The sequence below is a fragment of the Cyrtonyx montezumae genome, unplaced genomic scaffold, assembly GCF_038088225.1.
Source record: "Cyrtonyx montezumae isolate F1298 unplaced genomic scaffold, pur_monq_1.0 scaffold_3, whole genome shotgun sequence".
NCBI lineage: Eukaryota > Metazoa > Chordata > Aves > Galliformes > Odontophoridae > Cyrtonyx > Cyrtonyx montezumae.
Window position 1 is genome coordinate 108,818,174 of NW_027072034.1, and position 17,299 is coordinate 108,835,472.

Sequence of the window (17,299 nt, forward strand, 5' to 3'; positions counted from 1 at the left end):
ATTTGGTGGCTTGCAGTGAGTTGGTTTTTTTTGTGGTTGCTTGTTTTTTTTTTTTTTTATTTTTTTTTTTTGAAGCCTGACCTGACCCAAAGCCCATAGAAATCAGTGATAAAACTCCCAAGAGACTTTGGCTTTAAGTCAAGGAATTAACTTACATGTCTTACTGCTGCAGGATATTATTGAACTAAAGAGCTTATTAAGATTAAAAATGGGATTAGGCATTACCATGAATAAATGCAAAGAGGTTAGATGGCTGAGATAAGGCTGCAAAGCTTCATTCTGCCTGTCAGGAGAAGACCCCACAGTGGAGCCATGGAAAAGAAAATTACACATCATAGCATTACACACAATGAGGTGCATCATTTATCTTCTGAAGTGGAGACATCTGGCACTAAAGGTAGGATGTGGAACTGAAACTTCACAGCTTTATTCCAAGCAGTGATTCTTGCAGATCAGTGCAATGAAAATGTCTCATTCACCTCTGTGCTGCTTATTTTGAGCCTTGGATGTATATATATTTTTCCAATGAACTTTTCTCCCTTAGCCATTAAGATATCAGTGGAGGACCTAGCACCACAGGGAAGAACTGTGCAGACATCAGGGGAAAGAGCGGCATGGAGGGAGGAAGAGAGAAAGAGCAGTGAGCACAGTGCCAGCGGCTGATGTATGAGGACAAGGCTGCACGCCTTGGCTTGATTAAACCTTGCCAAGGGCTTCTGCTTGCTGCAGGCCAAGGGCTTGTTTGGGGATAGCACTGCTGTGCATCTGAGCCAATAACACCATTCTTTTTTTGGATGAGGAGGCTCCACAGAAATAATAAATCCTGACAGATAGTGGGGAATGGGGCTAAGAGTTCACCTCATGCATTTTTCTTTTATCATATTAACGTCTTCCTATTTATCTACTGGTCTATTTATGTCTTGTTATCAGAAGCTTACAGATGGCTGCTAAACAGGGCTACCTATGTATTTAACTTTGATTTTGTAATGACAGAATGCATTTGGTCAAAGTGTGTGGCTAGAAAAGTGGCTGAAGAATGGCTGGAAAGTTGCCTACAAAAGGGCCTAGGGGTGCTGAATGTAAGTCAGCAGTGAGGACAATGACCAGGAAGGCCAATACAGTTTGGCCTGTATTAGAAATAATGAGGACTACAGGACAGAGGAAGTGAGTGTCTGCTTATACAGATCACAAGTGAGGCTGCATCTCAAGTATCGCTTTGAATCTGGGGCCCCTCACTACCAGGACATTGTGCTGCTCAGGTGGGCACAGAAGAGAGCAATGAAGCTGGTGAGGGGACTGGAAAACTAGAGTTATGAGGAACTATGGTGTTAGTCTGGAGAAGAGGAGGCTAAGGGCAGACCTCATGGTTCCCTACAAGCACCTGAAAGGAGATCGCAGCAAGGAAGGTGCCAGTCTCCTTTCTCAGGTGACAGTGATAGGATGCAAGGAAATAGTCTCAAGTAGTGCCAGGGGAAGTCTAAATTTGATGTTAGGAAGAAACTTTTCACAGAGAAGTTGGTCAAATATTGGAACAGATGTTCAGGAAATGCTAGAGTCCTCATCTTTGGAGGTACTGAGGAGATATGTGAACATGGCACTAAAAGATATGTTGTATTAATGGAACTTAGTAGGTCAGTTTAATGGTTGGATTTGATTTTCAAGGTCTCTTCCAACCTAGATGATTCTGTTACTCTATTTCACATGAAAAAAACAATCAAACCAAACTTACTCACGCTATACATCACTACCGTATTGCATGGAAGAAAACTACAGTGATGATGGCCAGAGAGACTGCCCTGTCTCCTGATAGAGTTAATCTGATCCATACCAGATGTTTTCTGCAGGGGATTCTTGGATTCTTTCTACAATCCCACTGCAAACGTCCTAAGTAATAGAGACTTTCCACTTCCCATGGGACAAGAGACCAGTTTTCCCAAGGAAGGGATCTACTTAAAATTTTGCTATCTTGTTATAGTCAGATAGACTTCCTTGTATCATCCTAGGTGATATTTGTCCTCTTTTGTTATCTGCTTCCAGGTGGGAATCACAACTCTACTTGACTGTTTCAGGGGCTGGAGCAAATTCCCTGCTGCCTATAAAGTTCTTTCAACTGCATTTCCTCTTCTTTCTATCTGTATTTTTCTTTCCTTTCCCTCCTCCTTCTCCTTCTACATTAGCTTGAAATACATTAACAGTTTATATCAGTCTTCAAAATGCCTGGATCTGAATATAGCATTCTGGATGAGGATGCAACAGTGATAAGTTTCTCTCAGGTTTTTCATAACATAGCTCCTTGTGGTGCTATTTCTATATAAGCAGTCTTAGTCCAGAATTGCTTTGTTTACTGACCATATTTGGTTCCAATTTCATTGCCCCTTGATTTCCCCTTTCTCTTGTTTTGGGACTGGTGCTTATTAGATCTTCTGCCAGCTTAAGATGTGTGTATGAATGGACTGCTCCCCAGCGCTGTCATCAGCGTGATCCCCATCCTGACTGTTTATGTGTGAGCTGGCTGCATACTGGCTTTCCCAAGACTGTTTTCCTGCATCTCCACAGTCCTCCCATTGCTATTGAAATTCAGTTTTCATTGGCTGAAATACCACACTGGCTTGGAGATCAGGCTTAATACTAACCCATTAGTTTCCAGTAATGCATTTACAAAGTGTCTACCATGGAAAGACCTTGATCTCAGTGAGGACTTCAAGTAAAACTGCAATCACTAAAGCCAAATCTAACACTATTCTTGTTTCTCATGTTGTTGGCTTGGTGTTTTTTTCTTCCCTTACTCTCAGACTTGCAGCCAGCCACCTTGATGCAGACAGATGCAAGCTTGCTATGCCTGTACCAGCAGGTGCCTGGATGATGAGGCAGCTGTCTGCTACGGGTTCAAGATGACTGGCATCCAACTCGCTTGTGAGATGTGCAGAAAGAGCTTGCACTCTCTTTGTGCCTGGAGAAGCTAATGTGTGGTTTTGTGGAAGCACTATGATGTTGTGCTTCAGGTCACAGGGAAGCCACTGTGTGCCTGAGAAACTGGCCTTATCTCCCATCTGCATATAACCTGCTGTGTCCCTACACCTCTGTAAGCCTGCTTAGATCACAATTCCAAGAGATGCTTGCCAACAGCTCACACTGGAGAGTGTGTTAACAGTCTTGGGATTTCCATCATTTGCTCCTTCTAGTGGTTCAGTCCTCACCAGAGATAAGAGGAAACAACACAGGCTTTATAGTTCTTAGTTCTTCTTACAGGTCTTCTAATAGCACAAGGCACCTGGTTGTGGTTGGCTGTTGTCGGAGCTGACATGGACTGGTTCCACCTTGGAAACTACCACTCACACTTTTGAGGAAATTTTTCCTTCCTTGGCATGTTTCTTGGGCTTACCGCTGCCCAAATCTCTCAGGGTACCAGAATCTTCTTCCACTTCTAGAGCCCTCCTGGCTAGAGTCACATTCTTAACAAGATTCTCAGGAATAGGAGAGACCCTCAGAAACCTGCCAAATCAAGAAAGTGTTTGCAAATGGCCTGAAGGCAGTGAGTCTCACAATGAAAGCATCAGTTTCACCCAGAAGGGTCAGCAAAGGCCAACAATCCCACCACAGTCGCGCTAAACTCCAGAAAGGAAGCCACATGAAAATAAGAGTGCTTGTTAAAGATAAGAGCGGTGAAAAATCAGGTACTGGAGACCTCAAGGTAGAGGATACTCTTTACATTATTTTTTTCTAACTCCTAGAATCTCATTTATAAAGTAGAAAAATGTGCCATGTAACACCCAAGAACATTGCCAGAATACATTTGTTAGCATATTCCATACCATACTGATCAGTACTATAGGAAAAATGTGATAGTGGCATGGTACTGAGGTGCTGATTTTTCAAACCATTGTAGGATGGGAATCTTGCAATGAACATCTCCAGATCTCCTGAAAACTCCAACTCACACTGAAGATTTTTTCTTTATTGTGTTTCCTGAGATGATTTAGATTGTTTGTGGAAGGAAAGGCAAGACACACACTTCTTTCTTTTTACAAGTTTCACGCTTCTTTCCTCACAGACATTTAGGTCTATTTAACTGTTCAGCTACAGAAACACAGCAGTGAGGATTGGACTCATCTCTGAGGGCACTCTTGGTAGGATGCAGAATTTTCCAGGCATCAGCTAATTCCAGCTTTAAAGTTGGTGCTGTTGAATGGTAGCAACAACATTAAAAAAACTTTCACTGGCTTGCAAAGTTCTATTAGGAAAGATTCATTTAAAAAGAAAAAAAAAAAGACACCTGACTAACTGGTATCTGTCTCTCATTGGACAGACAGCACTCGAAACCAAAAAACTTTGAAATAGGCACTCAGTGATGAGATGCAAGAAAGAATATCTGAAATGGTACAAAAGAAATCACTGAGACCTACCAGCATGTACTAGCAGAGAGTTAGCCCTCAGCAACTTGAAACTCCTATGTGACAGTAGAAAGTTCATCAACAAAAAGAAGCAAAGGGACATGGGTGTTTTAGCTCTCATAGCAATGAGAAGCAACTATGCTATTGCTATGGAATTGTTACGGGGTGGAAGTACACTGACACTCAGCTGGAGAGCCCTAAAATAATTAAAAAAACCCCAAAAACTGGCCTGAGGAAATGATGCACACCATAACTGGGTGAATGCAGCAACCATCACTCAGAGAAGCACTGTGTCTGAGGTGATATCGCAGTTAAGATTTTATTGCCTGTTGTTTAGAGATATATAGCTAGTTATGTCTCATGAGGAGGAGTGACTTGAACTCAGAGTTTTCCTAAGGAAAGGATTTTAGAATGAAAAGTTGAATCATCTGCCTTTCTCAGGACACATTTTCTAAGTAAGTCAGACTAAATTTTTAGGATTTTAAAAATATATTTTATTAATTTTTATTGCTTTTGATTTGTTTTTATAGTAAAAGAACAAAGAATAGCACATTTCAATGTATATAGACTGAAGTCCTTCTAGAAACTACTTAAATACATTTGCTTTCTTGCACCACAGCCATCTCTTACTACTTGAGAAATTACAGCTTCAGGAGTTATATCTTGTTAGAAAAAAACTCTGAGTCTCAGACAAAACAACTGTGAGAATGTTTTAAAACTCCCAACTCTTTGAACTCCTTGCAAGTAAAGGAACAAATGTCATTCCTGTTAATGCATATAAATTATTTTTAAAATAGCTAATGAACTGTGGTGACTCAAAGCATCTTCTGGCAAACCTCCTCAGCCAGGCATGGGACAAGGATACGTGTCTATTCCCATTGGAAGTATGGTTCTGCTGGGAGCAGGGGTTATGGCAGTCCGATATGGAACTACATCAAGACCTTCCCCTTTGCTGAAACACTTCAGTATCTGGGCTAAGGAGAGCTTTGCTTTTACCCCAGTGTTTTCTAACTGAGAATCTCACTATTTTTGTACTGCTTTCCCAAGGCTTGGGATGGCGAGTGAGCAAAAGAACTAATTCAAAGGATCTCCTCTTGGCGTACTCCTGCTTAAAAAAGGAAAAGCTCCATGGAAATAGTGGCAGCCAGCTTGCAGGATGCAAACCTGGATCCAGTGGGTCTTTTCACAGAATGAGAAAGTGAAACAAAGATCACATGCTACAGGATAGTGAAATGGGAGGAAAAGCACAAGTGTGCTCACATAGGGACATTCACATTTAACCACAAAAGGAAAAGGCTAGCACATGCTTGAAGAAAAATGAAATCAGACTCCTGCAGTAAAAGCTAAATAAAATGTCACATTCGGAACACATACGGAAAGAAAAAAGCCTTAAAAGGTGAGAAAGGTGTGAGACATGAGGAGTGAGCAGAAAGGACAGACCGCCTCTGCCCATGGAAATAGCTGTGTGCAGCAATTAGCTAAGTGGTACATGACTCCAGAGCTGTGATTGCGCTGCTGTTCTGAGCTGCTCGCTGCTTCACTGCTGCTACTAATGACAGGAGTGCTGAATAATAAAAGCCCTACTCTGGGCTGCCAGTGAGAATTTCCTTCAGCTTTTGGTGCTGGAGCTATATTTTATATGAAAACTGCTGGCTTTTACTTCTGCCATGACAGCAGCTGGTAACTCTAGCACAGCTGTGGATTTATAGCATTGCTTTATGTGCAGGGATTGATCTTGCAGGCAGGCTTGCTTTCCTCCTCACAGCCATTCCTTGCTCCCCATGAGCATTCTCAGCACAGGAAAGATAAACCAGGGGAAGGCAATTCGTATGCATTGAGGCTTGTGAAGCTGAAGGCAATGATGAAAAATGCCATCTGCTTTTATGCATATCACATAGCTACAATGCTTGCTCCTTGCCTCCAACCAGAATGAAACTCCTCCCTTAGCGCAGGGCAGAAGGGAATGTCGGTGCCTTCCCTCACTGCTCACCAGTGCCAGAGACCAGGGAACACAAATCAATGAGGTTAAGTGGATTTGCTCAGTGCTTCTCTGCAAACCCACATCCTAACATCACCCTGCCTCCCACCTGCTCCCCTCTTATCTCTCTCAAGGGAACATCACATGGGCTCTGGAGCTTGGAGCTGGCAGAAGGTGAGAAGAGCCTTCCTGCTGCTGAATGCAATGAGAGAGACTTGCCCATGCTAAATATACAGAGCAACTAATGCAATGTATTCTTTTGCTAGATGAGACAGAACTACCGACACTATCTGGTGGCAAACTGGAATGAATTTTTGTCTTCATACCCAACAGTGTGTCCTTGGAAGCAAACTCCTCATGTAAATATGTATGGGCAGGGAGACAGTGCAAATGTCATGCAGGGACCTGCTGTCTAAGGAAAGGACACACAATGTCATGTGGAGGATAATTTCTTTGGAATTACAGCCACTTGGAAGCAGAAAAGAATGAAAAGCAGAATTAATTCATTTAGCTTTGAGTCTCAGATACACACATTTTCATTTAACAAGATTAGAACAGCCAGAGTCTTGTGACCCATAGCCAGTGGGCAGAGAGAACATTTCCAAGCCCTTTCCCCCCTTCTTGGTGAGGTGAATCTTAGCAGTAGGATCCTGATGGTGAACCCCTGGGGAATGCTCTCCTACTTAAAAGCATCTGAATGTCTGGACTAATTACTCTGATTTTGTTCTCTATAGATGCACTCCTGGTGACTAATTGGCGTCCCAGATGATGTGAGAACATACCCATGAAAATCCTGTACAGAAAGCTGTCTTATAGAAGCTGTTTTATAGAAGAAAAAAGAATGAGTTTGATATAATTAGGTGTGGGCATACATGCACACCCATGCACACACTATCTCAGCTAACCAGGAGAAAAGCTTAAATGAAGCATATTTTCTCCATACATGTGAAGATCTACAACAGTAGGAGAAGACAGGGAATGGTGCAGGGAGTCATTAAGACATTTTCAGTAGTTTCTTCACATGGAGCATGCAATCTGTTCAGGGTCCTGAATAACTTCTTTGCCAAACTAATTTGCAAAGGACTTTCTCATAATTAGCTCTCACAAAACCACTCTGCCCATAAACAAGTGGATGTAAGGGCCAAAAATCATTGTCAAAGGTGATGAAGACCAAATTAGGATCAGTGGAGTCACCAGGTGACATCAGTAGAGATCCTGGGCCCTTAGATGATCCCAAACTGGGCCAGCTCGTGCAGTTCCAGATGGCTGAAAGCTTCCCATGGGCAAATCACTGTGATATCTACAAAAGAGAGAATGAGAAATGGGTTCTGGAATAGCACTTCTTGGATTTCTTTTGTATGAACAGAAAGGCTGATTTACTGAGAAAACCTTAAGATGTGGGATGAGCAAGAAAAGTAAGAGTCCATTTGAAAATTAAATGAATCAATGAGCTCTTTAAGTATAGTGCTACGTACGACTTTGAACCAGATCACTGTATTTTCTCCTATGCCATCTTTCTCTGTGAACATGCCCATGGTCCCTTCAGAGGTGAGACCGGTGTGAAAATTCACCCTGGTTATGGGGCTTCTCCTGTTCTTATAAACTGCCTGTAACCAAACTATGATATCCTTGATGACTTGCAGTCTTAAATCAGATGCTGAGTAATTTAGTGCAACATATTCAGGACCTGTAATTCACTGATAGGTGTAGCTGTTATTTGACAGGTCATTTGGTGTGTGTTTTTCAGTCCAAAATGGGTACATAACATTCCTTAAATTAGAACTTTGGTGATAACACAAATACTTCTCCAGCTGAGGTTTAGTTCCTGTGATTTTTGCTAATAATAGTTTGGTACTTGGCATTTGCTTGAGAACCTCATGCTGCTGAAATTCTTAGTCAGAGTATTAGCAGAAAACAAAGACAAACAAGCACATTTGCAGCCAAGTGAAAGTATCCAAAAATTGAATCATGACTAAACAGCCTTTCTGTCTTGTGTATGTAAGTATGAGCAGCTTACAGGGGAAGCGCTAGCCTCCTTTAGTGACCCTGAGAGCTGCAGAGAGGCCAGGCAGATGGAGGCCACCCCAGACAGACCTCTACTGTGCTGAAGAGTGACTGTATTTATGTTCCAGATGGGCACAACAGAACTGTTGTGCAGTGCTTACCTGTGCCCAGCCCCTCCATGCCTGGGATGTCATCTCCAAACCTAGGAAAGAAAGAGAACAGGTAAAGGGTGAGTTTGGGACAGCAGTACCAAGGAGAGAAGCCCTGCAGCCCCAGCCAGGGAAGGAGGAGCGTGGGCAGCAGGTGATGAAGAGCAGCTCTAAGCTCAGTTGGGCAAGCACTGGCACAAGAGAGCTGATGGCACTATGGGACCATCCTGGTTTCTTGCCTGGGGGAAGATGGTGCCACAGGAGCCCAGCTCAGCAGTGGAGAGCAACCCAAACAGAATGGTTTCTTTTCTTTACAAAATGACCTTACCCTTTCACTCCTTTTTTAGGTGGCTTGCTCTTGAATTGCCTTGTCTGTCTCTGCTTGAACTTGGGAGGCCCCTTGCGTGGTGTGGTGGGACCAGTGGGAGCATCTCCAGTGGTAAGGTTGGTGGTGGGGTTCTCGCTCATCGTTGGGCTACTGTCAGAAGTATGCCTCACTCAGATCCTTCTATCTGCAAGAGAGTGGCAAGTACTGACACAACACTCTGCTCATCATATTTAGGTATCAATAGTCTTGTGACAGGATAATTAAGGGAAGCGTAATTGTGACAGGATTAAACATAAAATACAAAACATAAAAAAAGACTGTAATGCATACAAAGCAAACAGGGTAAGCATTGCCTTTCATCTTGAATGCTAGAATTAAGATAAACTGTGGACATTCTTGATAGGAATGAAGAGAAACTTAATCCCACAGCGCAATGATCTGTAGAATCTTGGAGAACTGCACTTTTTCTGTCTGAAATATTCTGGCTGAATTATTGGAGACTGGTTGCTACAGCTGCTTGCCATTGGACAGGCTTGGCAGATAGGCAGGTAATGCCACTGGAGTTTGTCTTCCACAAGTTTGCATTCACAAGAGCAGAGATAGGATTTTTACTTATAAGTTCTGGATAATGACTACTAGGATCCTTAGTAGTAGATAAAGGCATGCTTATGGATTTATGGCTTAGAGATTCATCTTGTCCTTTGGAATCATCGTGATATACATCACTTGTTCTTGTATCTATGCCTACATGATGCCTTCTGCACACTGGTGAAGATGGGATGCTGAGATAGGTAGGCCTTTAGTCTCAGGGCAGCTGCACTTAGGGCCAAGTTTATCAGTGCCAACCTAATGAGAAATAGCACAGAACTTCTGAAAAATTGTGAAGGCTAAGGCAGAGCATTGCAAACCATGGTTTAGACAGAAGTTAATTTCTGGGGATTGAGGAGATAAAAGTAACTTTCCACAGTATGTTGTCCATTTTGATGTTTTTAAGTATTATGTTAAATATGTTGATCTCCCTGCAGCATGCTGCACATGAGCCAAGTTCCACTTCTCATGGGCTACAGAACTATCGAGCAGCAGTTCTGGGGTGAGAGAAACCTCTCCTGCCTGAGAGCTGCTGCATAGAAAGCCCAGGGAGGACAGCAGGAACTCTCACCAGTGCCCAAGGGAGAACCCTCAGCTTGATCAAATTCTGTGCTAATTAGTGTGCTAGAGCAGTTTGACCACATCCATTTATGGGCAAAAATAATTGCCAGTATTTTCTCTCTTCCCTGGAGTCACATTCTTCCCCATGACCATTGTATAACTCTTGTCTTCAAATTTTTGTCCCTGTGCAGCCAGGCTGATGGAATATCTGATGGAATTAACTTCAGGATTTTTGTACTAAAAGTTAATCCTATTATGTTACCATAATGCTCCGGCCTAATCCCCAGTATCACCTGCAGTGACACTCCAGACTTCTAATCTCAGAACTATAAATGCCATCAAGGATAAGTGATTTGCTTTTCTTTTTTTCTTAGTTTGAAGAATAGTCCACATCGTTGACAGTGTCTGAAATAGCCAGAGTGCTGAAAGCAAAGCCTGAGACAGAAGGAGAAACAGCATCCAAACAATCTTTCTGTGACACTGGCAGACCAGTGCAAGGCAAAGAGCCACATTTCTGTAGCTGTGGCAGCCTGGGAATACTTCTCCCCTGACATCTTTCCATTTATGATGGCAATAGAATGGATCCTCATGAAAACACCCAGAGGCATGCTACTTCTCCTGTTGCTTGTGGCCGGGCTCCTCTGTCAGCTGTAACATCCCATGCAGGAGGCTGGAAGGGTTCCAGCAGCCCCAAATGGAGCAGCAGATGGTTGTGTCTGCAGCTGAAGGATGCACAGATGCTATTTCCCCGCCTGTAGCACAACGCTTCCCAAGCACACAGCATGCCCACAAACACAGGGACCAGCTTAATTCAGAGAATTTGCTGGTTCGACTGTTCTCTGTGTAACCTGAGCAATTGCCCAGTATTTATGGCTTTATCCTTGCAGTGTGGTGGCTGGACAGGAACATGCTGCCACCTTCATCTCTTGCAGAAAAGAACTGGAGGTGGAGTGATCGAAAATTCTGTATCCTTGGCACCCCTTGCAAGGGCTGCTCCCAAAAGTACAACAGGAGAAACAAACTGGATAAAAGATTTCCAACCCTTTGGCCTGACAGCCAAAATTTGAAGGAGGCAGTTGAGGTCAGAATTAGTTCCCAACTCATGTCACCAGCTGCTGTCTGCCAGCATGGCACCTTAATCACAAAAAGTAATTGAAGTTCAGCTCCTCTTAGTTTCTTGAGTCTGTAACTTCATTTCATTGAGAAATATCTAATAGGAAGATTCAGTCCTTAGAGTTTATTTGGTCTCAGTCTAAAGTAGTTGTATCCACATACCAGCTACTCTACTCCCGAAGAAAATAGGATCTCCCCAAATCACACTTCATCCTGCCTTGGATATGTATGAATTCAAGAAACAGCATTCACTGTCACCTTCTTTACCAGTATCCTTCTACCCATTCTTCCTATGCATCATAAAAAGAAAGGACAGAGGGCAGGAAGCATCCTCCATCAGGCAGAAGGAATCTAGCTTCCCTCCCACTGCAGAGCTGGTGGGACTTCCTTGCCATCACCTATAAGTAGTGATGCCTTGGTTCAGGCTGGAGTCCACCCTGTCCCAGTTCCCACTCCTCTTTATCAGCAGCCCCTGCCTTGGGATATCATCTTCCCAGGAGTGTTTCCCAGCCTCCCCATACCTGGCTGCTTGGCTGGTCCCTGTCCCACACCAGGTAGATGGTTGAGGAGCGTTGGGTGCAGATGGGTCTCCTCTTGCCCCTGCAGGAGTTATGGGTCGCCAGGGCTTCCTAGGCTGTCGGAGCTCCTCAGCTGCTGCCAGCACCAGGATGCAGCTCTTGGGTGAGAGCAGCTGTGGATGTGCAGGCTGCAGGGGAATGAGATGTTCTTCCACGCACTTCCTCTGCCCCCTCCTCTGACAAGGAGTTACCTAATTGCCCCTGACAGCATTTCTGTTCAGTCCAGGGCTTAATCCTTCGGGTAAGAGCCTTGCTTGCGCCCAAATGCTAATTATACCTAATGCGAAGTAATATGCTTATCTCCGTTGCGTCAGATATCCCACCTCTGGGTTGCTGGCCAGGTTAATCATCCTTCTTTTAGTTCTCTTTGAACCTAAAGAAGCTTGAATAGTACTGTCAAGTACTGACTCTTTAATCTGCCCCCTCCTGCCCCTTAATCTCCGATTCACTATGGAAAATTTCCCCAGCAGATAATGCAGATGCATCACATGACATTTTTTCAGACAGATTCGGTGCAGGATCTCTTCTTTCTCTGTCAGATAACTTCAGGTGCACATTCCACCACGTGCCTGGTGTCTTCATGGTGCTGTGGGGTGTCAGACAAAGAGCTGTGGCCCTCCATGCAGTGATGCACTGGGAACAGACAGCATCCAGGAGGAAATACCCTCAATTTTTCAATTTTTCAATCCTTTGGATGACTATTTCTTGACCTCATGAGAGCCACTGGCATTTTCCTTGCAGACAGGCTTTCACCAGGGCATACTGAATCCAGTGTAAGATGCCTGTGGGGAATCTCGGCAGCAGTCTCAGTTTCTTGAGTTGGCTAATCATAGACATGGAAACAGCACATGCAGGTCCAGTTCTTTCTGATCCAGTGCTCTATACAAGACTTCAGAACTCTTTTTAAAGTTTTAACACCACAAACAAATGAAAGAAGGTGCACTCCAGAAAACTGAAACACACTTCATGTCGAACTGTATTCTCTCAACAGCTTCCCAGATGGGGATCAATACAATGACTATTTCTGTTAGGGGGTGACATCAAAGGCGGGATTTGTTCACATGAGAGATGCAATGCTGCTTAGTACAAGCTCTCCACCAATGCGCTCTATACCCTGACCCCTGGGGACCTCAGGGGTGAGCCCACCAGCCAACAAACCCCCACTGAGGACTGCCCAGCCTCAGAATCAGGGCGGTCCAGGGGGATAGTGGAGTCTGAGATGCACCAGTACAGCAGTATGGGTCTTGATGCCCTAGCATCCAGCCCCTAATGTTAGGAGGAAACAGCAATGACTGTACAGAAACACAACTCCCTCTCTCAGATACTGGGTACACTCACATTTTTCAAGCATAAGAATCCAAGCTTTTTCTCCATCAGGAAAAATCACTAGCTCCTCTTGCACCCTGCCCCCTCCACCTCCCCACCATTATTATTGAATCGAGCTCCTGGAAAATACTCACAGTCCTAAGGGCTCCTCTTGCAAACCATTCAACTCCTGTCCTGCAGCCTGGGTAGAAAAAAGTCTCGAGGAGCCCTGCCTCCCACAGATATACCCTGCTGGCAGGTGACATCAGGGCACCGGGTGCCAATCAGGGCCAGGCCCACGTGGGGCAGTGCATGACCACAGGGCCCTGCAGGTACAGAAATGAAAGAGCTGGGGGCTCAGCCTAACTCCAGCCCAGTGGCAATAACACACGTGATTTTGTGTGGGGTTTCATACCTCCAGTGCATTACAGTTGCCCGTTGTGGCTGCCTGAGAGAGCCGTGCAAGAGATCTGGAAAAAGTGATAGGTGTCTGCAGATGAGAAGGACCACTGTTAGATGCTAGAGGATCATTTTCATCCTCACCTGCAGCAGCACTGTGTGGCTTAAGTCTAACTTCAGGGCAGCACACTGGGTCTACTGGCTCTGGTGAAGCTCTACTCACATACCCTCACTGTGCATCCAGATAAACTATAAGAGGAGAGATTTAGGTTAGATGCTAGGGGAAAATTTTTCCTCAGAGGGTGGTGAGGCAGTGGCACAGCTGCATACAGAAGCTGTGGATGTCCCATCCCTGAAAGTTTAAGGCCAGGTTGGATGGGACCCTGGGCAGCCTGAGCTGGTGGGTAGCAGCCCTGCCTATGGCACAGGGAGGGACTGGGTGGGCTTTGAGGTTCCTTCCAACCCAAACTATTCTGTGATTCTTTGTCAAGGACAGGAGCTGTCTAACATGAGGGGCCCTGGCAAAAAGGTCTGGCACAGCACTGCTCTGCTGCCAAGGCAGAGCTCACAGCCAAAGCCCCTGCCTTTCCAGATTTCTGAATAAAAGAGATAAATTCTCACTGAGACTCCTTAGAACAATCAACAAGGTCCTACCCCTAGAGTGGACACAGGGAAGTAAATCCCGAGTGCAGCTGGGGGCCTGTGGAACGAGCAGAGAGGCAGCAGAGAAACAGCATTCCTTGTGTTTGGGGCTGATCATGCAGCTTTTGGGGGCTTTGCAATTCTTTCCAGGCATAAGAAGGGGATGGCAACAGCAGCACTGAGGTTTAAGAAATGTCTGGACAATGCTCTCAGACATACAGTCCGATTTTTGGGTAGTGCTGTGTGGAGCCAGGAGTTGGATTCGATGATCCTTATAGGTCCTTTCCAACTCAGGATACTCTGTGATTCTATGATCATGTTGGCGTTGTCTCTTCCCTCCCACTTTCATACTGAGGCTGGTGGCACTCAGCAGCTCTTGACAGCAAAATTGATTTCTGTGGGCAGGAACCTGCCTCTATGGATATAAACAGGTGCAGCCTGCTGGCAACGGGCTCCATCCCATCCCTGCTGCTCATTCCCATGCCTCCATCTGTTTCAATCAGGTTTCTGGGGGCTCCCCCTCCCTCTATGCCTTCTCCTGTGTGGGCAGAGCTGCTGGGAAAATCAGCTTTGCTGCCCCCAGTCCTCATAGTTCTTTTGCTTGCTTTCTTCTTGCCTCCTCCTCCCTGCTGTTCTGAGACCTTGCAGGCTTCCTTTTTCTTAACCTTATAAATTTACATGTTTTCAGACTGCTTGTTTTTGAAATATCCCTTTTGTTTTCTTGTTTTTTTGTGTGTGTGTTTTTTTTTTTTTTTCCAGGGAAAACAAGCCCACTTTTCTCTGTAAAAGTGGACATGTGGGAAAAAATTTCCAGTGTGTCACACAAAGCTATTTTTGCTCCCTAAGTAAGTGGGGAAGAAACTCCCACAGCAGTCCCAGTTGTTGTGTTCTCTCCTATTCCTCACCATGACCAGGCCATTTCCCCTCTCCTCCCCTTCCTTCTCCTTCCTGCATTGCTGTGATGCTCCTTCTACAGAGCTGCAAACACCAGCTCTGTGACCTAACTGAACAAGATTTGCCCAGGAATGGGGTACCTGATCATAGAATCATAGAATCACAGAATCATTAAGGTTGGAAAAGACCTATAAGATCACCCAGTACAACTGTTAGCCCATCCCTATCACACCCTGTGACCATGTCCTCAGTGCCACATCTGCACGGTTCTGGAAAACGTCCGGGTGTGGTGACTCAGTGACTTCCTGGGGCAGTTTCAACACAATTTCAGAGAAGAAATGTTTCCAACTTGAACCTCCCCTGGTACAACTTAAAGCCACTATCTCTTGTTGATGATCCCTTCCCAGCCCACACACAGTCCCTATCCCTGCCTCTGCTCTGGCTCTGGGATCACAGCAGTGGCCATTGCATGCAGAGCAGAGATCCAGGAGCCACAGGGCTTCATGGCGGCCAGGCAATGGTCCCAAAGGGAAACTGTGAGCTTCTTCACCTCTGGCTGGGTTAGTTCCTATTCTAAGGAATCGCTTAAAGACATCTCTGAGGTTTTTGACCCTATTTATGAGCTATGTAGCCATGGTAACTGTAGTTATACCAGAAATAGCAGCTTGCTTGAATGACAAAGGCAGCACAAGTTTACAAGACAGTGGCTTTTCCAGTGCCTCTGCACTCGTGGAACTATGGGAGGAAATCCTGGCCAGGGCTCAGGCTGAGGACACAGTTGCTGAGGGCTACAATAGCCCTTTTGAAACAAATCTCTGCAAGCTCGTGCCAGGTGTTTGTGAGACACTGTGCTATATTGATAGAGTTTGATTGATTGCAATGCAGGCGTACCTAGCTGGGAAGTGCTGGGGAATTTATGTGGGTAAACAGAGGTTTCCCACCTGCAGAGAGGCAGCCTAGCAAGCACTTCTGCATCCCTGTCAGGAGGACAGAGGTAGGACCTGGATTTGGAAAGTGATTGCCTGTTTGTTTTGTAGGTCAGTGAGGTTGTTATGTGGACAGTATTTCAGTGGGAAGCTTGGTGCATTGCAAAAGAATATTCACATAGAATCATAGAATCATCTGAGTTGGAAAGAACCTTTAAAGGTCATCTGATCCAACCCCCCTGCAACGAACAAAGACACCTACAGCTCGATCAGGGTGCTCACAGCCCCTCCAGCCTGACATTGGATGTCTCCAGGGATGGGGTTTCTACCACCCCTCTGGCAATATGTACCAGTGCCTTACCACCCTGACTGTAAAAAACTTGCTGCAGCCCTCCTTCCCCAATGCTCACCATGCTCTTCAGTAGTCTGTCCGTGCTGGTGAAAAAAGAAACACCTACAGAGAATGCAAACCCATCACAACTGCACTTTAGAAAAAGGCATCTTCGTGGCAAGTTGCACTGTCCTTCCTTCAGGAGGTCATGCGCTCCGGTTTCAGGATGAAGCACCTGACAGCTTGCAGTAAGCACAGCACTTTGCTGACTCTGGGAATCTGTGCCTCTGTTCTGCTGAGTGCCCCCACGCTCAGCTTGCAGAGGAGCCTGTACTTGGCTCTCTCATTTCCACTCATGCTGTAGAGACTGCTTTGTGAGCAGGGCAGGAGTGGCAGAGGCTGAGGTCGGCTTCTCCACTGCCAGGACTCCAGAGAGAGATTTCTTTGGGCAGTCTGGAGGAAGATGTCTGCTGAGGAAACATAAATCAAGCTTCTGGCAACACACAGGATGGATTTCCAGTGCAGCTACAGACGGGACCCTGCTGGTTTTTCCTCCTGGGGTTGCTCGGTGGTTCACTGCCTCTCACAGCCCGATGCTTCATGTTTGAGCTGTCTGAGCATGCCTTCATCCCAGGGCTCCCTCAAGGAAAATTAAGTCCCTGCCTTTCCCTGTCAGTCAAGGAGCTCGATTCATGCATGCTAGCACAGCATTGTAGACCCCCGGCTCTCAGACACCAACACTTGAAGATGTGCTTGTTTTTTGTAGCAGGTTATATAAAACCCATGTAAGCTGTCATACACTTCATTAGCTACCAGCTACATTTCCTTGCTTCTAAGCAGCGAGCCTGGCCTTTCTATGCATGGGTAACAAAGTCTTACCACCTAATGCTAACAAAGACTACATGGGTAGGGGTATTGTTAACTCATACCAACATTTCTATGATTGCTAGTAATAAATACAGAAGCTGATGTACACAAATTACATAGAGCTGCAGTCCAGACCCAGCTGTCCCATCTGCAGTGGGAGTGATGAGCGTGGCCATGCTGCACAAAGAGCTCCGCGCTGTGTAACTGCGCTGTGATTTATCACTTGGGAGCATCCCCTGCTCATT

The 17,299-nt window shown here is 45.2% G+C and overlaps 1 protein-coding gene across 1 annotated transcript; it reads right to left on the minus strand.

The window, feature by feature from the left end:
• Positions 1 to 7,203: 7,203 nt before the first annotated feature.
• PDE6H (phosphodiesterase 6H) lies at positions 7,204 to 13,195 on the minus strand. Its single transcript, XM_065741245.1, has 4 exons — positions 13,151 to 13,195; positions 8,851 to 9,034; positions 8,535 to 8,575; positions 7,204 to 7,669 (listed from the first exon to the last, which is right to left on the minus strand). The coding sequence occupies exons 2-4, from the start codon at positions 8,988 to 8,990 to the stop codon at positions 7,593 to 7,595; spliced, it is 258 nt and encodes an 85-aa protein (XP_065597317.1). The 5' UTR covers positions 8,991 to 9,034; positions 13,151 to 13,195; the 3' UTR covers positions 7,204 to 7,592.
• Between the last annotated feature and the right edge of the window lie 4,104 nt (positions 13,196 to 17,299).